This window comes from Mus pahari, chromosome 3, assembly GCF_900095145.1.
Source record: "Mus pahari chromosome 3, PAHARI_EIJ_v1.1, whole genome shotgun sequence".
Taxonomy (NCBI): domain Eukaryota; kingdom Metazoa; phylum Chordata; class Mammalia; order Rodentia; family Muridae; genus Mus; species Mus pahari.
This window is the reverse complement of record NC_034592.1, coordinates 18,664,613-18,690,480: the sequence shown is the minus strand read 5'-3', so window position 1 is coordinate 18,690,480 and position 25,868 is coordinate 18,664,613. Positions and strand designations below refer to the sequence as shown.

Below are 25,868 nucleotides of genomic sequence, written 5' to 3'. Positions count from 1 at the left end.
CTCTGCCTCTCTGCCTCTCTGCCTCTCTGCCTCTCTGCCTCTCTGCCTCTCTGCCTCTCTGCCTCTCTGCCTCTCTGCCCCTGCCCCTGCCCCTGCCCCTGCCCCTGCCCCTGCCTCTGCCTCTGCAGTGCTGGGATTATGGCATGCACCAGCACTCCTGGCTTTTCCATGGGTCTGAGGATTAATTTGAGTTTCTGCTTGGCTGGCAGGTACTTTAGGGGCTCAGCCTGTGATCCCCATTGCTGTCTGGCCTCAGGATCTTTACATAAAGAGATCCACCTCTCCCTAGAGCAGAGGTTCTCCACCTTTCCCATGCTGTGACCCTTTAATACAGTTCCCCCTGCTGTGGTGACCCAACCATGAAGTTATTTCATTGCTACTTCATAACTGTAATTTTGCTACTGTTATGAATCATAATGTAAATCTCTCTCTCTCTCTCTCTCTCTCTCTCTCTCTCTCTCTCTCTCTCTCTCTCTCTCTCTTTTGGCTTTTTTGAGACAGGGTTTCTTTGTACAGCCCAGGCTGTCCTGAAACTCACTTTGTAGACCAGGCTGGCCTTGAACTCAGAAATTCGCCTGCCTCTGCCTCCCGAGTGCTGGGATTAAAGGCATGCGTCACCACGCCCGGCTCATAATGTAAATATCTTAGACGCAGGGTATCTGATATGCGACCCACAGGGGACTATGAGTCACAGGTTAAGAACCACCACCCTAGAGAATCACACCATTTTCCTGAGCATTCAAGGTCAATGGAGATCCTGAAGTCCAGACAGGGGCTCTGACCTGGGCTGGAAAGCTCATTTTAAAAGCTAGGCACAGAAATCAACCCCATTCAACCAGTTTCAGGGATGCTCTGGGGTGGTCACCTTGCAGGCAGCATCCACCTACCTTGCAGCACCGAGACCCCATCAGCAGCTGACAGGGGCTGTCCCTCCCTGTACCACGTGAGCTCTGGTGGTGGAATGGCATTGGTATCACAGTACAGGTAAGCTGGGTTGTTCTCCACAATCTCTCTGTACTCTGTCACCCTGCCCTGGGCCTCCTCCTCATAGGGCAGGGGCTCAAAGTCTGCATCAACATCGCTCATCTTCTGGAACATAGGGGGCACTGCATGGAGAAAGACCGAGCCATTAGGAAATACAGTATAGGGTTAAGGGTGCTCACCACCACTACTGCCAACCAGCCCAGGAGGCACTGCCACACCCTGCCACACAAGCTGCTCCCTATAGTTGGGCCAAGACATCTCTTCGCTCCCCTAAGGACTGCCTTCGAAGCTGCCACATGAGCTTTAGGAAAAGCCACTTGTTCCGTGGACCTCACATCTAACTGGCCTCAGAGAAGCCCAGTATCACACCTGTCACCCTAGCTCTTAGAGGCTGAGGCAAGAGGACCACAATGCCATGCCAGCCTGGGCCACAGGAAGACTTTGGCTCAAAGACTTTTGCTCAGAAGAACAAAATGAACTAAGATAAAAATGACTTTGTAACATGGAGAGTTGTTTGAAGGGAGTTAGGCAGTTGCCAGCGCTAGCCTGCATTTGCTTGTCTGTACTCAGAGGCACAAAGCTCTTTGTCGTTAGGACCTGAAGGGGCCCCAAGGCCACCTGCTTTAGTCAGATCACCTGTACCTTTCACTTTTCTTTCTTTGAGACAGGGCCTCACTGTGTAACCCCAACAGGCCTCAAACTCTCAGAGATCCACCTCTCTTTGCCTTGGGGTGCTGGGATTAAAGGCATGTGCCGCCATGCCTGGCTTAGAACACCTGCATTTTGCAAAGGACTAAACCAAGGCCTGCAGGTCATACAGCCCCAGTTGTGGTGGTTTGAATAGGCTTGGCCCCATAGACTCCTGTGTTTGCATGTTTGGCCCACAGGGAGTAGCACTGTTAGGTGTGGCCCTTTTGGAGGAAATGTGTCTCTGGGGGCAGGTTTTGAGGTCTCACATATATGATCAAGTTAGGCCTAATGTAGGACATGATCCCCTCTGCTGCCTTCGGATCAAGCTCCTTCTGAGAAGGAGCACCCTGAACTCCATCTCCAGCACCAAGCCTGCCTGGACACTGCCATATCTCGCCATGATGATAATGGACTGAACCTCTGAACCTGTAAGCCAGTTCCAATTAAATGTTGTCCTTATAAAAGTTGCTGTGGTCATGGTGTCTCTTCACAGCAATAGAACAGGGACTAAGACAGCAATGATGACATAGTGAGGTGGCTGAGGGCCACATGTGGCAGAGGAGAAAGGGTGCATTCTTGTCAGGTCACTACCAAGTTCTGTGTGGCAAAACCTGTCCTTCCTTCATCTGACTTGACCTCTAGCCTCCCTGCTTCCTTTCTTGTGTCCCTCCCAGCTTCCCTTGCAGCCTCCCTTGCAGCCTCCCTGTCTTCCTTGCAGCCTCCCTGCCTCCCTTGCAGCCTTCCAGCCTCTCTTGCAGCCTCCCTACCTCCCAGTTTCCTTTGCAGCCTCCAAGCCTCCCAGTCTCCCTCCCTGCCCCTCCTCAGCCCCTTTGGGTCCTCTCTAGATTTTCTTTCTTTCTGCCTTCTCTGCCTGCCTCCTGGCCACTTAATCTTAATTTAAGGCTGGAGCTACCATCTTCTGAACCTCATTCCTCAGCCACAGAAAATAGAACCATTCCTCATCTGAGATGTTGAGACAGATGGTCCGTGGAGAATGCTTATGTGGAGTAGAGGGCTCCTGGTGCCCAGCTAATGTCCCTGCCATGAGTCACACCCTTCTGCTTGGAAGCAGCATCCTGTCTTGGGCCATTGGTTGTTGTCACCCAGCCCACGCTACAGTAGGTACCACACGCACCTTGGATGAGAACATTGAAGTCCTGGTCATCCTCTCCAGCCACATTGGTGGCCACACACAAGTATCGTCCAGAGTCAGAGACCTGTGTGGGTTGGATCTGGAGCAGCCGTCCCTCCCCCAGGACACTGAGCCTGTGGCTGGGGGTCACAGGCTGGGGGACAATAGAGAGGGACAAGATGAAAAATCAAAATTATTTATTTGTTTTAAGACAGGGTCTCATGTAGCCCAGGCTGACTTCAAACTCACTATATAGCCAAGGATGACCTTGAACTCTTGGCCCTCCTGCCTCAAGTTTTCTAAGTGCAGGGATTACAAGTATGTGCCACCAGACACCCTACTCTATATTTTAATAAATAAAAATCAGAACATAATGTAAAATGATGGGGTGGTCCACGACTCTGTCAAACCAAACCTGTATGTTCTCAAAAGCAGAGAAGAAGCAAAGGAATGGACAGAACTCAATGGTTGGGAAGGGTTTGTTTTCTTATCACTAAAAACTGAAGGGTGAGCAGGGCCTGCTCTGGGGCTAGGTACTTTCAGATCTTCTTTCTGGAAAGGTCCAAGTAGGGCTAGTGAGAGTGACAGGTGAGCGTCTAAGGTTGTCCGGGGTCCAGCACGCACCCTTCCGTCCTTGTACCAGCTGATGGAGGGCGGGGGCATGGCCCAGCATTCACACTCCAGGGTCAGAGAGCTGTTGACCTTGGTCTTCACTTCCTTCACGCTGACCTCCCCCAAGGGGTCATCTTTGGAGATGGATGGGGGAACTGAAAAGCCACAGGCTGTATGAGAAGTGGGCCTGGGGGGTTCTGAGACCCTGACTCACTGGTCCTAGGGATAGCTCCCTGAGGAGGGGGCAGGTAAATAGGATTCTGGAAAGGAACACATCTGTACCTTCTTAGGGTGGGAGAGGGCTAAGGGAGACAGTGGCTGTGAAGCAGGGGGTTTCTGTGGTGGCCTCTAGAGGGCCTTTGGGGACCCAGGTATCAAACTGAGGGACCCCAGGTTGCATGTCCATACCAGTAGGAAGCCAGGACTGGGGTAGGCATGGAGTCAACATGTCCAAGGCCTTAATACTATCCTTACTTTCCCGCCAAGGCAAGGGTGGGAAATGGCAGAGATCCCCTCCCCCCAACTGTCTGTGACTCTTAGGGGAGAAAGCCACAGGAAGGAGTCCTAGGGTCTCAAGTGTGGCAGCCCTCTTCTGCCTGTCCAGCCAATGTCCCCGGGGTGGCAGGGGCTCACTGAGCACTTCCACATGGTAGTTCTTTGTCGCCTCCCCCAGTTCGTTGGTGACTACACAGGTATACTGGCCGGCATCTTCCTTCTGGGCGTTCAGGATCTGTAGTCCGTGGGTACCTGCTCGGGGAATCCATGGGCAGAGTCACCCCAAACAGGGCTTCACCACAGACACGTGCTCAGATTGAGCCAGCTCAGGGACGGCTCAGATTGACCCAGTTCAGGGACGAGCCATCTGTCCTTTCAAAGCCCACCCCAGGGGCATCACCTGGGAGGAGTTGGATGTTCTTCGAGGCCTCGAAGGGCGACCCATCCTTCATCCAGGTGATATTGGGGGATGGAAAGGCCAGAGCCTCACAGATCAAGGAAATAGGATTGTTGATGGTCACAGTCACTTCCTCGTTGGCATTCTTCTCCGGCACTCCCAGGATGGTGGGAACCACTGTCAGGGGGAGGTAGGAAGGCCTTGGCTAACAGGGTCCAGCCTGGGTCTGGGCACCCTGATGACCATGACAGCTAGGACTCTAGGCTTCTCCTTGGTGCTGTGTTGTGTGAGGAGAGTGGGAAATGCAGCTCAGGGCAGCCAAGCCCTCCTCCACCAGGCAGCCACACTACAGGACAAGATGAAAGGCCAGTGTCTCTCAACATTCACTTAACATGTGGCCTTGCTACTTATTCGACCAAAACCTTCTTGGTTCTGAGGAGGAGGAGGGGGACTTTTGGTCCACCTGCTTCTTGGATACTAAACTTTCTTTTCCTGCTCCTGCAGGGGGTAGTGTTACAGTTTGGGCATGAACTGTCACAGGAAAGATCTCTGTGAAGAAGGACTGGTCACCAGCAGGGGTTGCTATGGAGATCTGGTTGCTCCCTCCATAATGGTTGCTTGTGGAAACTTGGGGTTCCCTCCTGCAGCATCCAGTGACAGGGGCATGGGATGGGGGGTGGGGGTCAGTGGGGGGTGGGGGTGGGGTGGCGGAAGCCCAGCACTCACCCAGGATGCTGAGCTGTGTGTGTTTTGTCCTCTCCCCCACGGCATTGCTAGCGATGCAAGAATAGTGGCCAGCGTTGGACAGATTGGCCTGGGGGATCCACAGGAAGGCCCCATCTGGGGACATCTCATAAGGGTCTTCAACAGCCAGGGACTGGCCATCTTTGAACCATGTGACCTTGGGTGGTGGGTGGCCTATACAAAGAGGAGACAGCGAGATCCTTCAGCAGGCTCTGACCAGGTGTGCTCAGGGGTCAGAGGAGACTCCTGGCCAGCACAGATGTGGAGTTTGCATCCTCATTTAGGAATAGCCTGGGCCTTTCGTCAGGAACTCCACTGCCTTCCTGGGGACTGGGCAGAGATGGCCTGGCACAGACAGGCAAGATCCATTTGTCCATCTATCCTTCCTTTGTCTATCCATCCTTTGACCCATCTATCTGTCTTCCTACCTTACTGCATGCTCATGAATGGATCTTTCTAGCCATCTGTCCATCTATCTTCCTACTGACTTAAGACACACATATTAGCCGGGGATGGTGGTGCACACCTTTAATCCCAGCACTCAGGAGGCAGAGGCAGGCAGATCTTAGTTTGAGGCCAGCCTGGTCTACAGAGTAAATTCCAGGACAGCAAGGGCTATACAGAGAAACCCTGTCTCAAAAAAAAAAAAAAAAAAAAAAAACACTCATATTATTCCACCTATTAATCCATTCGTCTATCTCCTCATCCACCCATCCACCCATCCATCCATTCATCCACCCATCCATCCACCCATCTATCTATCTATCCATCCATCCATCCATCTACCCATCCATCCATCCATCTATCCATCCATCATCCATCCATCCACTGTCTTTCTCTTTATCTACACAGGTTTCCACCCACCCTTCAACCCTCAAGTATCAGAGGGAGCCTAGTCTTCCAGGCAGTGGGGGAGCCATGGAGTCAGGGATCTCAGACAGCACAGATTATTATGGTTTTATGTGTGGTCAGTGGGGTAGGGGCAAGGAGGTCCTAGTGCAGTGGGGACCTGGGAAGGTTCTGGCACGTCACTGTAGTCAGCAAAGAGCAGAGCAAACAATACGTGAACACAAACGAGGCCTGACACAGACAGCGAAACTGTAGATTCTTGGTGGGTAGCCCCAGGGTTGGGGACTGGCTAAGGCAGGCTCTCTGTGCTGCGTCACCCTCACCTGTGGCATTGCACTCCAGCTGGGCAGTCTGTCCCTCAGGCACCTTGATCACTTCCTCCAAGTCTTCATTTTCAATGCTGGGAGGAACTAGGAGAAGGGAGACAAACAGTTGCCAGCCGGGCTGCCCATCCCCAGAGTGGGAAGCTAAGTTTCCTGTGCCTCAGTTTCCCATTCCCCTTACTCCTACCCAGAGTCAGTGTAGTGGATTGCTGCTGCTGCTGGGAGACTCTGAAGAGACAAGGTGGGTGTGGTTCTGACTATCTGCTGCCCCCACTTTGGATTGATTCTTACTGTTTCTGGAAAATTTGACCACAGCTTAAGAACAGAGGGTGTGCATGTGTGTGTGGTGTGTATGTGTATGTAGTATGTGGTGTGTGTGTGCTTATGTGTGTGTGGATGGTTTGTGGTGTATATGTGTGTGTGTGGTGTGTGTGTGCATGTGTGTGAATCGTTTGTGGTATTTATGTGTGTGTGGTATATGTATATGTATGTACAGTACATGTGTGTATGGTGTGTATATGTATGATAAGTGTGTGTAGTGTATATGTGTATGGTATGTGTTGTATATATGTATGTGTGATTTGTGACATATGTATATGTGTGTGTGTGGTACATATGTGCATGGTGAATATATTGTGTATGCCATGTGTGTGTTATGTGTGTGTTTGTGTTTATGGTATATATTGTATATATGATGTGTGTGTATATGTGGTATGTGTGTGTATTGTGTGAATATGTGATGCGTTCACACGTGTATGGGAATGCATATGTGTGTAGAAGCCAAAGGTAAGCCTTAAGTTTCATTCCCCAGGGACTTAAAAATAAAAACAAAATTAAAGAGTCCCCAGGGTCTCTGGCCCAGAATTCCTGAGCAGGCTTGGCTGGCCAGCCAGGGGACTCAGGACTCCTGTTTGCAGTCCCTAAGGGCTGGGATTCTGGAGGGACACCACACCCAGATTGTTTTCCTTGTCCTTGGGCTCTGGGACCAAAGGCAGATGCTCACACTTGCACAGCAAGCACTTTATTGACTGAACCACCTCTGCAGCCCCCAGAACAAAGATGAAGCGAGGGACTCAGAGCCTTCCCAATCTCTGTCTGCCCCAGAAATGCCCCAGCGGGAGGAGAAGGCTCCCGGTGCTCCTGAGAACATAGGGATGCGTCCTACCCAGGACGTCTACACTGAAGTTCCTCCGTGCCTCCCCAGCCTCATTGCTGGCCAGGCATGAATAGAGGCCCCTGTCCTGCTCCTGTGCCTGAGTCATCTTCAGCATCCAGCCACCTGGGGAGGGAAGGGAAGGGAAGATGTAGGCTCAGCAGCCTCTATCCGTTCAAGATGTCAAACACTAATATGCAAGCATCTGCCTCCCAGTGTTCCATTCCTCAAGTAGGGAACTGGATGCGCCCGAGACAGTGAACCAAAACCCCAGGATAGAGCACAATGTCTTCAGGCAAGAAGGAACTGATGTGCTGGTTCTGTGTGGCTCTGGGCTAGGGCTGAGAGACAACAGAGAGCTACAAAGCCCTGGTCTATTTCAGATGCTCATTCTGTCTCAAGAGGTCCAGAAAAGAAAAGCCTTTGAAGTAGAGCTAGTGCCCCGCAGAGAACCACAGATCTTATAAGACCCACATGGGGCAGATCTCACACACACACACACACACACACACACACACACACATACACAGACACACGCATACAGACACACAGACACACAGACATACACAGACATACACAGACACATACACACACATAGACACACACACACACACATACAGAGACAGACAGACAGACAGACAGACAGACAGACANACACACACACACACACACACACACACACACATCACTGTTAGTCCCACACTCATGACAGACATTATGAATTGATTCCCAGTCCACCTTCTGCAGAGCCTAGTTCCTGTCTCTGTGTTCCTAGCTATACAATGTATCAGGCAACTTCTACAAAGTGGAAAACGTGTTTTGTAATCCCACAACTGATGGGTCACTGAGGTCTGACAGCTCAGGGTCAGACAGAGGTCATAGGCATCTGACAGGCTGATCCCGAAACACACCTGGCTTAGCGCCTTACCTGCCAAGAGATAGGTGCCTTCTCTGGGACTGATTGGCTGTCCTTCCCGAAACCATTGAACTGTCGGGGCTGGGACCCCTGCAGCTTCACAGAGCAGTGTCAAGGAGCCGTGTAAGGTAGCAGTGACATTGGTCAGTGAGTCCGAGTCTCCAGTAAGATGAGGAGGTGCTAGACCCAGGGAGGACCATATTCAGAGTGTAGACAGGAGCTTGGCACTTGAGTCCTATCTGTCCAGGGACTCGAAGCCCCACTGGGAGGGACCAGGAACTGGGAGGGATCAAGGACTGGGAGGGTCCCAGCTGCTTTCATCAAAGATGTGATATCTACAAGGGCATTAATTTTGGCCACAGTGGCCCTTTGGGATCAGGCAGGCATCTCTCTCTCTCTCTCTCTCTCTCTCTCTCTCTCTCTCTCTCTCTCTCTCTCTCTCCCCTTTCTTTCAAGACAGTGTCTTATGTATCCCAGGCTGGCCTCCAACTTGCTATGTAGCCAACTATGAGCTTGAATTCCTCGTCTTCTTGTCTCTATGTCTTGAATGCTAGGGTGACAGGGCCTGGTTTGTTCAGTTCTGGCCAAGGAACCCAGGACTTTGTTGGCAGAACGCTCAATGAGCTATACCTAGCCAAATGCACCCATTTGGCACACATTATGTAAGACCCACCTGGGACTGAGAACACACACGTCCTCACTATCCCTACACTCTCATAGACATTATGAATTAGCATTCAACGACATTAGCATTCAAGAGGTAGAGACAGTAGTACCCATTACAGGGCAGGAGCCGAGCAGGGTGGCATGGCGACAGACAAATGTGAGCCCACACCCACCCTTGGGTGAAGTAGCAGTGCTGTGTTTTTGGAATGATCTCCCACCTTCTACCAGTGGGATGGCAAGGCACAGAAAGCTTAAAACCGGGGTGGGGGGGGNGGGGGGGGCTGGTGGGAGGAGCCTTCCTAACCCACCGTGCAATAGAGCCAGGTACACAGTAGGGGTGATAGTGGGCTGCAGCTCACTCAAGAAGCCTTCCAGCTCTTACATAGTCTTTCAGCTCCAGCCCCAAGGCCACCTCCCCCAGGCAGGCTACTAGATTCTTCTACAATGTGTATGGTCTCCCTGGCTTTCCTACCCAGTGTCCCCCAAGAACATGACATCAGCCACATAGACCATAGATCGACAGAAACAGGATTGGGGAAAGCCGACATGGGAAGGAAGGAAGGAAGGGGATAGGTGTTTTGAGAACAGCCATACTGAGGGCTCTGTTGGCCATGGCCCCCAGTGGCAGCCCTCATCAAAGCCCAGATTGAAGAAGCCCCAAGAGCTGCCTGCATCAGGCTGTGTCTGGGCCTGGCCTGGCCTCAGTCTCTCCGTCCTCCCCACAGGCCACTGGTCCTCACCCAGCACAGACAGAGCAAACCTCCTCTCGGCACGCCCTGCTGTATTCTCAGCCACACAGCTGTAGCTGCCGGCGTGGGAGGCCTGAGCCCGTTCCACGTGGAGGCTGTGGTTCTGATTCTGAAGCCGCAAGCCGGGTTCCATCGAGACAGGCTGACCGTCCCTCTGCCATGTCACCACCGGCAGGGGCTTCCCTGTGGCATTACAGGCCAGGGTGGTGTTTCCATCCTGGATCACAGAAACTGTTGTGAGGGGCTCCCAGAGGCCAGTGACCTGAGGAGGAACTGAGGTGAAGAGGGAGCCCATCAGTGAAAGCTGTTAGGGCCAGCTGATACCTGGCAGGATGGGTGCTAAGGCCTCACTGGACACGGTCATTCAGACCTATGTTCCTCCTTGCATGACACGCCGCTGTGTGTCCTTGCCGGTCACTCCCCAGTCGCAGCCTTTTCATCTCTGTGACAGAGTGACAACTTCACCCCTGGATGACCTCTCAGACACTCTGGGGATCTGAGTGGGCCGCTCCTTGGGGAATAGAGCCCGCCATTCTTGGTCTGTGTACTTTTAGTCTCGCGAGCTGGAGTTTCTCTAGGTTGCCCATGCCTGCTTTGAATGTGTGTGCCTTCCGCTGAGCCTCTCCAGTAGGGACTGCAGTGCCCAGTACCTTTGTGGGACTCTTTCTCTAGCACATCTGCTGTGTCATGCAGCTCAGGCTGGCCTTGAACTCACTGTGTGACTGAGGATAACCTTGAACTCCTGATTTCCTGCCCCTCTTCCCAACTGTTAGGATTAGACTCTAGGTCGGCACTCTGCCAACTCAGCAGCGGCCTCATCCCGAGAGCATGGTTTTTACAAGGCCAGAATATTTCTTTTCTTTTTTTTCCCTTGCGCACACGCACATGTGTATGTGTATGTGTGTTGCATGTAGCGTGTTTGCTTATGTGCATTCTCATGTGTGTGCAGATATGCAAACATGTGGAAGCCTGAGGTCTGCATACAGAATCACCCTCGGTTGTTCCTCTGCCTTATTCACTGAAGCAGGGTCTCTCAGTCAAACCCAGTGCTCACCCAGGTCTCACGAGCCAGCTAGCTCTAGGCCCCTGTCTCTGCCCTCCAAGGCGAGGACCCAAGTAGACTGCCATGCGCACACGTCACTTACACAGACTCTGGGGATTCACACTTTCTCTAGCAGGATTCATGTCGCCATGCGTGGGCTCTATAAGACCTTTTTGCACACCCTTTTCCAAACATTTCAGAGCCACACACGGCCTGCGTCCCTCCTGTATGCACAACTGGGGAGTTCAGAGTCTAGACTGGAAGGGCAGGCACATGCCCAGCCCCTCCCCCGTGTGTTCTAGGTTTCAGATCCACCCACTCACCCACCCTCCCCAGCCTGGCAGGGCTCACCCAGAACCTCCAGCGACTGCTCCTGGCTGCTGGTCCCAGCTGCATTGCTGCATTCACAGGTGTATGTCCCCTCCTGGGCCGACTGGGCCTGTCCCAGGTACAGCAGCCTCCCGACTGCCAACACCTGTTCCAGGCCGTCCCCCTCCCCAGGCAGGGGCTGACCTGGGGCAGTGAGAAAAGGGTCCTGGTCCAGGGACTTGAGGTCCTTTCCCAAGGAACAGTGGTCCTCCCAACCACTAGCTCCTCCTCCAGGTGCCCCCATGAATGGCACCTCCTCCAGGAAGCCTTCGCAGAGTCCTGGCAATCTCTGAGCTGTCATGCTCTCAACTTTGGAGCTCCGAGAGTGTCCTGCCCCACCGGAGGTAAAGCCAAACCCTTCACAAGGGCCCCAGGCTCATTCTCCATTGCTCTGTGGACCATTTCCCCACTACGTCTTTTCTGGCTGACTCTGCTGTAGCCCTATTGACCCCTCTGCTGTCCCCCAAAACATGCCTGCCTTGTTCCTGCCCCAGGGCCTTTGCACCTACCGTGACCTCTGCCTGGAATGTTTCTCTTTGCTCAGCATTCTCTCTCAGCTTGGGTCAAACATCCTGGCCACATAACTTAAAATTCCAAATTCTGGCCACACGTGCCTTTCCCTTTGTCACCTACTCCCTAAGGCCCAGGCTCACTCCCTAGCTTTCCGTTTGTCACCTGCCCATCCAGGGCTTGGGAAATGGCATCCTCGCAGAAATAATAGGGATTTGGGAACTGAAGAGCAGCCTACTGTCACAGGCTAGAAGGGGCCTGCAGGTGCAGCAAAGCAGAGACTGGCAGAGCAGCACTCTGTAGCTGGCTGAGGACCGAGGGCTGAAACCCACCCATTCATGGAGGCACTCAGGTACTGGATGGGGGTACTCGGTGAGGGAGTACTGAGTGAGGAGGTGCTGGGTGAGGGGGTGCTGGATGAGAAGGTACTGGGTGAGGTGGTGCTGGGTGAGGGGGTGCTGAGTGAAGGGGTGCTGGGTGAGAAGGTACTGGGTGAGATGGTACTGGACAAGGGGGTGTTGAGTGAGGGGTTCTGGGTAAGGGGGTACTGAGTGAGGAGGTGCTGGGTGAGGGGGTTCTGGGTAAGGGAGTACAGGGTGAGGGGGCACTGGGTGGGGGTAGCCATCCTACCATCTTTCCTCCATGAGATCTTGGGAAAGGGAATGCCCTGGCAGTCACACGACAGTCTGGCAGTCTGTCCCTCAGTCACAGTGAGAGTGTAGGGCTCCTTTGAGGAGAACGCTGGAGGGACTGGTTCAGAGCAGACAGGAGTTGGGGGGTACACTGGGGTGTGGGGTAGGGGTAGGGAGGGTTGGAGCGTGAGGCTCAGATAGGTATCCCTTCTTCCAGGGACCTGGAGACCCTCACCCCAGACATGCAAGTTGAAGTGCTTCTCAGAGCGGCCTGCCTGGTTCACAGCTTCACAGGTGTAGTGACCTGCGTCCCACACCGCCACTCGGTCCACCTGGCCAGGAGCAAAGCAGAGACTGTGTCATCCCTAGACAGACCTCGTCACCCTCGTCACGCCCCGTGACCCCATTAGCACATTCCCTGCCTGAGGTGTGAAGCATCTCCCTGCCCAGGAGGTTTCTAGAAGCCAGGGCCTCTCCGTGACACCATTCTGGCTCCTCCACATCATACGCATAGTTCAGATTTGCTAAGAGATTGGGCGCGTGGTAATTCAGTCCTACACCAGCCCTTCATCCATTCCCACAGCCTTCAGAACGCCCTTAGAGTCAACCAGGGGAGAAGCTGGACAGTGAAGGGTGATGGGTGAAGGATCCGCCATCTAGGGTCTGACCCCGATGGGGTGGGGGGAGTAATGAGACTGCATCGTGGCCTTGGAGGGTGAAGAGAAGGAGAGGAAATGAACGGCGTCCCTCAGAGAATGGTCATATCACATGACAGGGGCAGGAGGGAGAGGGGCAGCCAGCATATGCCAGGGTCCCGAGGGAGACTCTGAGGGCTCTGTCTCCTGGTGGGCAATCATTGGTCACACTGAGCTAAACAATGCTCACAGGGACCTGGGACACCCTTAAGTCCTGCCCTGCCCTGCCCTGCTCATTCAACTCCCCGGGGCAGCCAGCCACACTGCAGCACACCTTCAGCAAGGCCTTGTCTGCAGAGAGGCGGATCCCAGGGTGAGGTTCCAGGGGTCTCCCGTCCTTCTGCCACCTCAGCACGGGTGGCGGCACGGCATGGCTCTGGCACTCCAGTGTCGCGGACTCATTTACGACGACGGACATGTTCAGCTCTTCTCCGAGGATGCTGGGGGGCACTGTGGGTGCAGACACGGAAGGAACCCCTGTAAGCGATGGGCCATCAGGAGAGGCCACAGAGGAGCTGGCTTAGCCAATTCCCACAGCCAGGAGCAAACCCCAGGGGAAGAAAGTTACACCTGTAGCCTGGCCACCTCAGAGCTGCGTTGCAGACTTGGTAACAAGGCTTCCTGCTGAGCCCTACCCTTGTCAGTTTGGGAGCCAGAAACCACTGGGCTTCCCTCCTGAGTGTACATACTGCCCCAACCCTGTGGCTTCTTCTCTAACCACTCCTGGCCACGGGTGGCCACCTGCCTGCCACCTGCACACCCACAGGGATGCTCATGCCCCAGGACAGGCCTCCAGTGTCTACTGGCAACCACAAGGTCAGGTGGTAACTCCTGTCTCTCCCATCTGGACCCTAACTGTCCCTGGGCACATGGCTGCCCCAGTTCAGCTTCTTGGAATGGCTGACCTCTAGCAATGCTCCCTCTGCCCCTGCCCCGTCCCAGGTTAGAGACTCACTGTGAACTTGCAGGACAACATCCCGGCGATCCTCGCCCACAGCACTCACTGCTACACAGGAGTAGCTGCCCGAATCAGAGGCACGGGCACTGGCCACAGTGAGGACCTGTCCTCCAGGGAAGACCTGTAACCCCAGAGGCAAGTCCGCAGTAAACACAGCTCTTACTACAGGGATGGTACCTGCCCTTACAAGCCAGCCATCGCTCGTACCACACCTGCCTGGATCCTGCTCCAGACCCCTGGGGGTCCCCCAGATCAGGAGAGTCACAAGCTGTACCCCTGACCTCAGGACCCCTGCTGGCTGATGGCAGTTTTATCTGTTTCTAGAAGAGTCACCTGGAGCCATTCTGCCCACTACAGTGGCCATTTGCCATGCGAAGCCAGGAGACTTCAAGAGGTTATTAAATTGAATGGGCCACGTTTATAAAACACATACTCAGAGCTGGCATGAGAAGAAGTGCATGGAATGTCTTTTGTTTTTTTTTTCCCTTGAGACAGGGTTTCTCTGTGTAGCCCTGGCTGCATGGAACTCACTTTGTAGACCAGGCTGGCCTCGAACTCAGAAATCCGCCTGCCTCTGCCTCCCAAGTGCTGGGATTAAAGGCATGCACCACCACTCCTGGCACATGGAATGTATTATGAGTGACTTTTTAATATTAGTCACATGACAAAAGGAACTTTTTTGATATTGCACTTGATAACATTAAAATCACTTGGCTTTTGCTACACATGGAATGATAAACCTTTAATCCCAGCACTTGGGAAGCAGCGACCAGCAGATCTCTATGAGTTCAAGCCAGCCTGGTCTACATGCTACATAGTAGGGCTACAGGACAGCCCCAGTTACATAAAGAGACCCTGGCTCAGAAACAAAACAAACATTGTTTTTGCTTTTTTTGTTTTTTTGTTTTGCGAGGTCACACATAGTCCAGGCTGATCTCGAACTTGTCACGTAGCTGAGAGTAACCTTGAGCTTTACTTCCTGAGTACTCTCCAGGCGCGCTGGCATGCCTAAGTAATGCAGCGCTGGGGATGGAAGCCAGGACTTAATGCTTGCCGGGCAAGGGCTCTATCAAGTGCTGCATCGCCAGCCCTTCTCATCACTGCCTTTTGAGGGAGGGGTGAGGCAGGTCTCACTACGTAGACCACACTGGCCTAGAACTCACTATGTTGATCAGGCTGGCCTTGAAGTCATGGCGATCCTCCTGCTTCAGTTTCCTGAATGCTGGAGGTTTGGGCATGCACTATCATAGATAGTCCCCTTTCCCTTATTTCAATGTGGTGACAAAACACTCTAGGGGACAAATTTGGCTGGCACTGGTGGCATGAACGGTATCTCAGTGAGTAGGGACACCCTGCCTCTCCCTTATCCAGGGCCTAACCTCTGCTACCAGTCCCTATGGGAGATACCAGGAGGTCGCTCAGAGACCACCCAGCGCTACTGACCTTGAGGCCAGTGGTCCCTTCAGGAGACACAGGGTTTCCATCCTTCAGCCATATCAGGGTGGGGCTGGGCGTGCCGGTGGCATTACAGGTCAGGCGGAAGGGTGTGCCAAGCAGTACTGGGCCTGGCAGGCTGGGTGGCAGGGTGATTCGGGGTGGCACTGAAAAGGGGTGACAGGGAAACAAGGAACAGAGTTGAGCTCCACTGCACATGACATGGTCTAGTATACCCTCAGGAGCACAAGTCACAAACAAAAGCAGGGTGTGGCATTGCAACTCAGGCAGCCAAGCCGTAGGCATTGTGTCAACACACCAGAGGCTTCTACTAATGAGAGACTGAGGCTGAGAGAGGAGGGTCACCTGACTGAGGCTAATCAGCTACAATGTGGCAGACACCACGCTTGAACTCAGGTCTTGAGGATTTATTATGGGGACACTGTGGGGTCTCAGATGCAACACTGTCATCCTGGGAAAACCACAGCCAAAAGATCTCACTGTAGGTAAGAGGAGAACAAAAGCTATCCTCTCTCACAGCCCACGAGACCCAAGCTGACAGCTCCGGATGGCTACCACCATCATCCAGAGCCCCTTAGTTTGTATGCTGCAGGCATGCCCAGTGTTGGGCAAGGTTGGCCTCCACTCATGCCGTGACTATTACCATCCTCACCCGAGCAGCTAAGACTTCTTGTTTGAGATCCTCACAAGATTGAGCCTGCTGGGGTTCTGTCACTGAAGGAGAAGGCGGGGAGGGCGGCTCCCTCTTCTCCAGCTGCACATGATATTGGGGAGTGCGGGAGGATGCTAGAGGTGCTATGGGAGATGGGAGATTGACCGAAGGGGACTCTATCCATGCAGCCTTTGAGATGCTGAGATGGGGTTTTTTGATAATGTTCTTGTTTGGGGTTCATCCATACTCCTAGAAGAAAACCGTCACCCATACTCCTGTAAGGAAACCCAGTAAACCCATTGGCTCCCCAAGCTGGAATTGGGTGGAATGGTGCCTTTGGTATGCCACTGGGGCCCTAGGTGGGATGTATTAGCATTTGTTCACAAGGTGTCAGGGAAAGTCGCCCAATACCCAGTCTCCATTCAGTTTCTCATGTTTCCTATGTCTCTGTAGTTTAGATGGGGGAATAGATCAAAGACGAGATGGATGGGCACAGGCTTGGATGGATGGGTAGTGGATCAGTCATAGATAGGCAGGTATTTGTGTACATAGATGGAAGGCTGGATGGCTGGGTAAATGGATGAACAGAAGTTTAGAATACATGGATGGTTGGGTCAATGGATGGGCAATAATTGTTTATATGAATGAGTGAAAGGCTGGCTTGCTGGTGGTGAAAGGGTGGATGGATGGATGGATGGATGGATGGATGGATGGATGGATGGATGAGTGGATGGATTGTTGGGTGAATGGATGTTCAGTGGGTGGTTGGATCAATTGGGTAGATCGATGGGTGGGTGGAGGTAGATTGTAAATAGATGGATAGATAGACAAGCAGACAGTAGATAAATAGATATATGGGTGAATGGATGGATACATAGGTGGGTGATGGGTGAATGTAAAGATAGGTGTGTGAATAGTAGGTGGGCAGATGGACAAATGTATAGATGGGGAATGGACAGATGAACAAACAGGTAGATAAACTGAAAAGCAAGTGGACAAGCGACAGAAGGCTAGACAAATGGGAAGAAACCAAGCACTTTGGGAAGACCCTATAGTCTTAGCCACTCACCATTGACCCGGAGGCCATACTTCAGCCCTGCACTGCCCGCCACATTGGTCGCCACACAGCGGTAGCTCCCTGCATCAGAAAGCTGGGCTCGCTCAATATGAAGAACTCTTCCATCAGCTGACACTATCACCCGTCTCTGGGTAGAGATGGGCTGGCGACCCTTGAACCAGGAGACGTCTGGGAGAGAACAGACATGTGTAAGTATCCTATCGGCTATTGAGTGTCGGCTGTGGGGCATTCCGAGGAGCTCGCGCAGAGCAAGCATGGGCTTCTTCCGACGCTAGAGACGATCAGGGTTCTTAGGGAGGGGAGAGAGGACGGGACAGCAGCACCGCAGGAGCTAAGCTCAGGGGCTAAGAGGAAGTTCCAAGTCAGCCAGGGACAGTGAGTCAAAGCCAGTCAAGCCTCGCTCCCTCCAGCCACCCTCGCCAGGAGTGTACAGGGGAAGACACCCTGGGCAATAGTCTCAGAGGCAAGGATGGAGCGCTGTACCCTGGGCTTCCTACCTTCAGCCAGGGCCCACCATCCCTCCCCAGGGCACAACAGGAGCTAAGTGCTGCCTGGGCTCAGCCACCCAAAGCAAGTGGCTGTCTTTGTTCATGAGGGGACAGGAAATAGCCTTCTCCCTGGAATATGGGTAAGTCCCACCTGCATGTGGGCACTTGGAGGACTCACCTAAGGGCTCGCCTTTTCCTTCGACTGATCCGGAGAAACCCAGATAGAGGGGATTCTAAACCTCAACCACAGCCCCAGGGATTCTAGAACCTCTAACCAGAACTCTTACAGGCTTGTTCCTGACCTGCATACAAAATTCTGGGCGCTTGCAGCCTCTTTCCACAGGGAATTGGGCCTGGCTAGAGGGAACTTCCGGCCAAGGGGATGGGGCTTACCTGGAGGGGGCACACCGGAAGCCAGACACTCCAAGGTCACAGAGGTGTTCTCCAGAACCACCTTGTTGACTGGGCCCGGTTCAATGTTGGGAGGGACTAGGAGCGTTAGAGAGAGAGCCCTCTGGGTGGGTGAGGGCTCTGGGCAGCTACAATCCCAGACGCCCCCTGTCTTTCCTGGTTTCTCCTAAAGGGTTCCAGTGACAACGCTCACATATTTGGAGCAGGGAGCTTGCCTTTAGAAAAGTCCTAAATCTGAGCAGAGCCAATGGGATCTTCCCTGAGGTTACACAGGGCTCCCAGCCCCCAACCCCTAGTCCCAGGGAGGACCAAAGCTGGCACAGCAGGAGCTGGAATCCCAAGTAGCCCTGGAGTAACCAGGCAGCATTTGTCCACACTGTCAGGGACACATGTGAACCCAAAACATGACTCCAGCTAGCGAGGAAGCCATTAACATGGGTAAGGTGACCAATGAAAACCTTGGCAAGGGTCTGGAATTTTGTGGCTTCCACTCTTCCTCAGACCCCTCTCTCCCAGGTCTTCTACTGGGATCTGGGATGCTTTGTCTAATGCTCCATCTCAGCACTGTCCACCCTTTACAAGGTCAAGCACACAGTCGTGAATCTAAAACTTCCACTTCCGGTCCCAAGGACCCTTGAGGTGTCACCAGTCACCCCAGGCTTTAGACCCCATTGAGCTGCGGTCCTCACCCAGAACCTTTAATGTTACATCCTTCTTGCTCTCCCCTGCCAGGTTGGTGGCTGAACACGTGTAGACACCTTCATCTCTCAGGTCTGCCTTCTCGATCTGGAAGAGAAGGGTCTGAGGATGAGGGGAAGCCACAAAGTCCAGGACCAGGCCACAGAGGACAGAACTTGGGAATGGCCCCCACAGGCAGGTGCAAGCATGCAAATGAGCTCTCTTCTCCATGATAATCGTCTCTGTCTTTTCCCTCTGGGGGCTAAGCTTCTGTGGCCTGGCTCAGGCTAAGGGATCCCTCCACTCCCCAGGCTTAGCACCCAATACCTATTCAAAGTGAGCACACGGAGAGGGCTCTGCTGTCCCACCTTTCTGTAAATACTCTGCTCAGGGTCTCCAGGACCTCTACAGCCAGTCCTGTTTCCCAAACTGTACCTGAAGTTTGCCCCCTGTGGTTGCCACGGCCACACCATCTTTCCACCAGCGAAGGCTTGGGGTAGGCACTCCAGCGCCTACACACTGGAGGGTTACAGGCTTCAGGAAAGGGGCTGTGAGGTTCTCCCCACCGATGATGTGCACTGAAGGAAGCTCTGCACAGGAGAGATTGAGAGAGCCTGAGTCAGACTTGGGGGTGTGTGTGGTAAATATCCAGCAATTCCCTAAATGGCTAGAAGTGAAGGGATGGCTTTGAAGGCCTGGTCAAATAACGGCTTTGGAACCCTTGCTCCTCAAACACCTGGATAATGGAAGGATCTCCAGACTGAGAGAAAATAGAACAGTGCATTCCCTGTGAAAGTTCTTCTAATCCACACATTCACAGATCCAATGATCCACCCATACCTCCATCTACACATTCATCCATCCATCCATTCACATAACCATCCATCTACCCATCTATTCACTTATCCATTCATACACTCATCTATTTACCCATATATTCATCAATACATCTATGCATCTATTTATCCATCTATTCATTCATGCATTCACTCGAATATCCATCCATCCATCCATCCATCCTTCCACCCAACTACTCACTTATCCATCCACCCACCCATCCATCCCATTGATCCATCCATCCCTCCATCCATCCACCCATCCGTCTGTCCATCCATCCGTCTGTCCATCCAGTCATACATTCATCCACCCATCCATCTATTCATCCAGACCATTCACTCATCCATCCATCTATTCATCCATTCATGTAACCATCCATCCATCTACTAATCTATTCACTTATCCATCCATCCATCCATCCATTCACCCGTCCATCCATCGTCATACATTCATCCACCCATCCATCTATCCATCCATCCATCCAGTTATCCATTCATCCACCCACACATCATCCATCCACTTACCTAGTTATTCATCTATGTATCTATGTATCTATCTATCGATACATCCATTGATCTATCCATTCATTCATAACCAATTCCTCTACTCATCCATTCATGTGCCTGTCCATTCATCCATCTACCTACTCACCCACTCATCCACCTAGCCTATGCATTCACTAACAAAACTATCCATCCATCCATTCATCCATCCATCCACCCACCCATCCATCCATCCATCCATCCATCCATCCATCCATCCATCCATCTTGGTACCCACCTAACTGCCTATCCATACACCCAATCAACTATCCACCCATCAACCTATCCATGTGTGTCCATAAGAGTGTTAGAGTGTCTATTCTAGGACTAGAACTACTGCAGGCCCCAGATAAAATAAAGGAGACCACCATGCTTCTCTTTGGGGGGGTCACAAAGCTGGCATAGAGAAGAGGACAGTTACACAAGCCACTCCAGAGCACTGAGAGCCTGAGCAGTGAGGATGACACATGTGGTGGAATCAAGAAGCCTACCTGGAAGAAAGGGCAGACCTAGGAATCAAGGGGGAGCTAGACAAACTCAGAAGTTGGACAGAGGGTGCTTAAAACTAAATATTTGAATGATGTTAGAAGAGACTGAGTGGAAACAGGAGGCGGAGAAGTCTCCAGGCAGCTGGATGGGATAAACTGGAAGTATGATGAGCATCCGTAACAAGCCTCCCTCACCCACATGTCTTTGGAAGTCCAGGCTAGAATCTACACAGAGGAGACATGCCCCATGTCACTTCCAGGTTTGTCACAGACTCCAGTTCCACTAGCCCATTATTTCAGGTTGCCCCTGTACCCAGATCCACAGATACCTGCTTACCATGCACAGAGACCTCCACCTCGGCCCCAGCTGTTCCTGCCTCATTGGTGGCCTGGCAGGCAAAGAGGCCTGAGTGGTTCAGCTCTACATGGCTGATGTGCAGTATGGTCCCCTGTGAGGCCAGCTGCACCCCAGCCAGCTCCTCTGCTGGGCGACCATTCTGTAACCATCTGATGTGGATGGAGAGGGGGTCAGGTCACTTTGAAGCCTCTCTTCCATGGCTTAATGACCATGATCACACAAGCAGGAGTGGCTCACCCTCCCCTCACCCCAACCCACATTCTGCCTGTTCCCTCCCTGGGCAATTCTGTACATACTGGATGGTGGGCACTGGGGAGCCTGATGCCTGACAGGGAAGATCCAGAGACTGTCCCACGGTGGCAGTGACCTGGCCCATGCCATCAGCCACCAGCAGCTGTGGAGGCACTGTGGGCAGGACATGCTGCTGGCTGAAGCTCATCCAAGCCTTGAGTGATGCCATGGCCCCAGTCTCCCCACAGCCTTCTAGTCTCCCCTCAGATACACCCCAGGAGGCCTTGCAGGGCCACTAAAGGATGTAAGAGGGGTGTCTGTGGCCTCCCTCCCCAGGGACCATTTATTTCATGTTTGTCCTCAGACTTGAAGCCCAGAGTCCTGTCTGTCTTGCAGTCTTCTCTCTGTCTTATGTCACAGGGGCCACATACGGGCTAAATGTCAGCTAAGCAAGGCTCATACCCACTCCCAGCTTTGGGTCTGAGAAATGCTGGACAGAAAGCAGAGCACCACCTTTCCCGGATGAGTTGGTCTACAGTCATGGGCTGGAGTGAGGATCAGAACCCCAGAACTCAATCTTGCCTCTCCCACCACACGTCCCCAACCCAGGCCTCGCTATTCATCTGTGGCATACAGCAAAAGGGACCACACGGCTTCCCTGCCACCCTCCACCTCCTCTGGGGCTACGTATGGAGTGGGCGTGGGGGAAGACATGCCCACAGCTGGCTCACCCTGCATCTCCACCGAGTACTGCAGTACAGCCTCTCCAGCGGGGCTCCTGGCCACGCAGCTGTAGAGGCCACCGGATGCCTCTCCTGGGTTCTCCAGCTGCAGGGCACCTCCCTCCTCCAGCCATGTCCCGTTGCTGTCCACCACTGGCAGCCCTTCATGCTGCCAGGAGAGCGTAGGGGGTGGATGGCCTCTGGCCACACACTCCAGTGCCACAGGTCTCCCAGCCACAGCCTGCACCAGGTATGGCCCTCCATCAGCACCCTCAATGGTAGGTGGAACTAGGGAAGAGGCAGGGCCTTCTCAGGGACCAGGAGTTGAAGCTCTACTCCCTAGCCTCGTTCTGTTAGCTAGACTTCGCTCAGACACAGTCTCTCTCTTCCAACAAGCCTCTCACAGGAAGAGACTCACCTTCCCAGCTCCTGCTTGTATTTCTTCTGTGCTCACTGCCACCCAGAAAGCTTGTCACCAGGAGGATTCCAGCCTGTTTATTTAACAAACTGAAGGCTCTCCAAAACTCTAGACCAGGCTGTCACCCTGGGAGTCCCCTCACTCTTAAAGTGGGACAGAAGATCTGAGCCAAGACGGTATGATCTTGGGGACTCCTGATATTTGAAGTATGCTCAGAGCTCACTCAGCCTGGTGTGTGTGTGTGTGTGTGTGTGTGTGTGTGTGTGTGATGTCCCCCAGGCCCTGAGTTGTGATGCTCATAGAGGACCCTGAACAGTCATGAACTTGGCCTTCAGATGCTTCAATCCTTATTAGGGCCCTGAGGCTCCTGGAGAAGGTACTGGGCACGTGCATTTCATTGCACTCCAGACGGTGACAGAGCCTCATGGGAGTCCCTGGTGGCAGGTGCTGTGGTGGGACCCACCCTTTCCACAGGTCAGCACCCCTAGACTCCGGCACCCAAGCCCTTTGCTGACCCCTCCACAAAGGTCAAGTGACTCTTATTGATGCTCAGGCTGTCCCCCAACTCCCCAGAGCACCCTGCTCTGCCTGACACAGGCCTACCCTCATCCTTTCTCAAGAGTGCTCCCTGTTTTTTCTGAGTCCACCCTTCAGGGTTGCCAATTCACAGATATCTCTCCCTCGCAGGGAGGAACAGAGTCCATGTGTCCCTGAGATATGAGCCAGGCAAGCGTCTCCATCCCATGGGGACACAAGAGGCCAAATGTTTTCAGTAGCACCAGTCACAGGCTATGGGGTGGGGGTGGGGGTAGGGGGCTTGCTCTAAGTCCTAAGCTACACAGAGGTAAATCAGGGATCTTTGCCACCTTGGGACATTTCATGGGGGAATCTCACAGTCCTCCAGGGGGAGCTAGACTCCCACAGATGCGCACCTAAGCCCTGCCTCCAGCCTCAGTTTCCTTGTTTGCACAGAGAAGGTAGAGAGCTGAAATGAACACTGTCCTTAAGTCACCCCATTTGATTTGATCACCCCGTGGCCACCCCTCACTGACTTTCAGGGACAGTCAGAGGTCACCTCACATTGTCTATACCAGCTGCCCACTGCTGCAACCCCCTGGCCACTCACCATAAACCTCCAGACTGGTGGATTTCTTGGTGATCCCTGCAGGGTTGCTGGCTTGGCAGGTGTAGAGGCCAGCATCGGAGGGCTGGGCCTTCACCAGCTGCAGCTGCCGGCCACCCTTGCTGTAAACCACTTCTGAGCTGGGGGCCAGCAGGGTCCCATCCTTGTACCAGGTGACGGCAGGAGCTGGCACTCCTCGGGCCTCACATAGGAGCTGTGTGGTGTGGCCCTCCAGGACAGTCACCTCACCTGTCTCATTCGAGCCCCAGATGGTGGGTGGTGCTGGGGACAGAGAGGGTCATGAGGGTGGTCACGGACAAACAGTCGGTGGCAGATGTCCCATGAGTAGCATGCACACACCCAGGCTTCTACTATAGGGACTGGCAGGCATGAGGGATAAGGGAAGCATATGGGGACACAAACGGAAGAGGCCAGCTCGGAGACATGCTAATGTGGGGAGCAAGCCCAGTCACTATGGGTAGGGATGGTGCAGATGGGGAGAGGGGCCGCAGGCTTGAGTTCTGGAGCCCACAGGGCCTCTAACTCACTGTATGACCTGGGGTAAGTCCTTTCCCCTCTCTGGGTCTCGGGGTCCCCATCTGTGGAGGAACTTGATCAGGGCTTCCCCTAGGGCAGGGTACTCACAGCTGGTACTCAGGACGATGGCTGAGGTACATGGGTACAGTAGGACATCACTCTGCCTCCCAGAACATGTGCACGTGGGTACACACACACACACACACACACACACACACACACACACACACACACACACAGGTCAAAGGGAGACATCTGGTGTTTTCCTCTATTAGACCCTGTCCCTTTTTGTGACACTAGCTCTGGAACTCACCAACTCAGCTAGGCTAGCTGGCCCGAGAGCCCCAAAAGTCCACTTGTCTCAGTGTCCCCAGTGCTGGTGACTGACTAGGTGAAGTGTCCTTCCCAGAGGGCCACACAGCATATGCATGCAGCCACCTGAGTTCTGGGTATTCAGACTCGGGTTCAAAGGCTTGTAGAGCGAGTACTATACCAACCGAGCCTTTCCCCTAAGCTCTTAGCTCCCCTTGTTACCTCAGAGCGCAGATGCAGGCCAAGCGCCCATTGCTTGGCTTTAGGACTGCCTCCATCTCTTTGAATGTGTTTGCTGGTGCTTCCCAGACTCATGCCCTCCTAACTCTCCTGTCCCCGATGGCAGTGAGGAAAAGCTCCCTCTGAGGTCACTGTGCTATCAACCTATAGTACTTAGGGCTTCTCCCATCCAGGCGAAGGGATTCCACCGCAGAGCCCCACCCCAGCCCTGGATGTACTAATTTTTCCTGTTCCTTCCACTGATGCACTGGCTTCCCACTGACACTTGAAATACTGACTTGCCTTATTTGGTGTTCTCAGGTAAATGTGAGTTCAACACACATTGGAAGTAGTGAGTGTATAAAGTTGGTAGTTTGGGGAGATGAGGGGCCATATGCCCTCGGCTCCTGTTATTGACCCTCAGGCCCCATTCCTGACCTTGCTCTCCCTCCCAGGCAGCAAAAGGAGGCAGGGAAGGAAGCTCCTGGGCCAGCTAGGGCTGGAAGGTACTGGACTCACAGTGAACCCTGAGCTGAAAGTCCTTGGCCTGCTGGCCGGCTGGGCTGAAGGCCACACACTGATACCGCCCTTCGTCACCCAAGTGACTGCTGATAATTCTGAGAACTTGGCCATCCTCCTGCAGCAGGATGTGAGGATCCCCTGGAAGGAGGGGCCTAGAGAAAAGCCATCGATCAGGCCAGGGTGCCAGCGGTGGCGGCAGCATTTCCTGGGAATCTCCCACAGGAGAGAGACACCCACGCTGCCCTCCACAGTCTGCCTGGTAGCACGCAGCACACCCGCTGGGCTTTCTCAGGCTTCCCTGACCCCCATGTCCAGGCCCCACTCCCATTCCACTGAGAGAATCACTCACTGCCCGTCCTTGGTCCACTCCACCTGGGGCGTGGGAACCCCTGAGGTCTGACACTCCAACTTCACATCAGCACCAACCAGGCCTAGCACCTCCTGAGCGGCCCCAGCTCCCAGCAAGGAGGGAGGGACTGGGGGTGAGAGGGGAAGAAAAGGGGACGCCTCAGACTCCACACACCCTGCAGACCACAGGAAGGTCCCCTGGCCTGTACACCCTCCACCTGAGGAGCTCCCAGACATGGCTGGATGAGCCTTTTCCCCAGACTTATCATCAGCCTGCACTGCTCTTGTGAAGCACCGAGTGTGATGGCTAATCTTGTCAACTGGATGAAAGTTAAAAATCACAATGGAAATAAATCTCCCATTGTGTCTGTGAGGAATTTTCTAGATTGGGTTAACTGAGGTAAGAAGACAAACCCTAAATATGTGTGGCTCCATCCCCAGGCTAGGGCCCTGGACTGCATTTTAAAAAGCAGAAAGCTGGGGCTGGAGAGGTGGCTCAGTGGTTAAGAGCACTAACTGCTCTTCCGAAGGTC

General features: G+C 53.4%; 1 protein-coding gene across 1 annotated transcript in view; it reads right to left on the bottom strand.

Moving 5' to 3' along the window:
- Hmcn2 (hemicentin 2) overlaps window positions 1-25,868 on the bottom strand; it is a 146,952-nt gene that overhangs the window by 51,103 nt on the left and 69,981 nt on the right. Inside the window, exons 29-54 of the mRNA XM_021194900.2 lie at window positions 25,337-25,463; window positions 24,985-25,139; window positions 23,401-23,679; window positions 21,866-22,144; window positions 21,200-21,308; window positions 20,883-21,052; window positions 19,114-19,268; window positions 18,690-18,786; window positions 17,983-18,078; window positions 17,093-17,269; window positions 15,360-15,517; window positions 13,914-14,037; window positions 13,233-13,408; window positions 12,499-12,595; window positions 12,262-12,381; window positions 11,104-11,265; window positions 9,702-9,983; window positions 8,308-8,475; window positions 7,392-7,505; window positions 6,227-6,313; window positions 5,037-5,228; window positions 4,314-4,487; window positions 4,052-4,165; window positions 3,431-3,573; window positions 2,810-2,960; window positions 888-1,106 (exon numbers count right to left, since the gene is read on the bottom strand). Of these exons, the coding sequence (XP_021050559.1) occupies window positions 888-1,106; window positions 2,810-2,960; window positions 3,431-3,573; window positions 4,052-4,165; window positions 4,314-4,487; window positions 5,037-5,228; window positions 6,227-6,313; window positions 7,392-7,505; window positions 8,308-8,475; window positions 9,702-9,983; window positions 11,104-11,265; window positions 12,262-12,381; window positions 12,499-12,595; window positions 13,233-13,408; window positions 13,914-14,037; window positions 15,360-15,517; window positions 17,093-17,269; window positions 17,983-18,078; window positions 18,690-18,786; window positions 19,114-19,268; window positions 20,883-21,052; window positions 21,200-21,308; window positions 21,866-22,144; window positions 23,401-23,679; window positions 24,985-25,139; window positions 25,337-25,463 (4,125 nt within the window). The remainder of the gene's footprint in view (window positions 1-887; window positions 1,107-2,809; window positions 2,961-3,430; window positions 3,574-4,051; window positions 4,166-4,313; window positions 4,488-5,036; window positions 5,229-6,226; window positions 6,314-7,391; window positions 7,506-8,307; window positions 8,476-9,701; window positions 9,984-11,103; window positions 11,266-12,261; window positions 12,382-12,498; window positions 12,596-13,232; window positions 13,409-13,913; window positions 14,038-15,359; window positions 15,518-17,092; window positions 17,270-17,982; window positions 18,079-18,689; window positions 18,787-19,113; window positions 19,269-20,882; window positions 21,053-21,199; window positions 21,309-21,865; window positions 22,145-23,400; window positions 23,680-24,984; window positions 25,140-25,336; window positions 25,464-25,868) is intronic.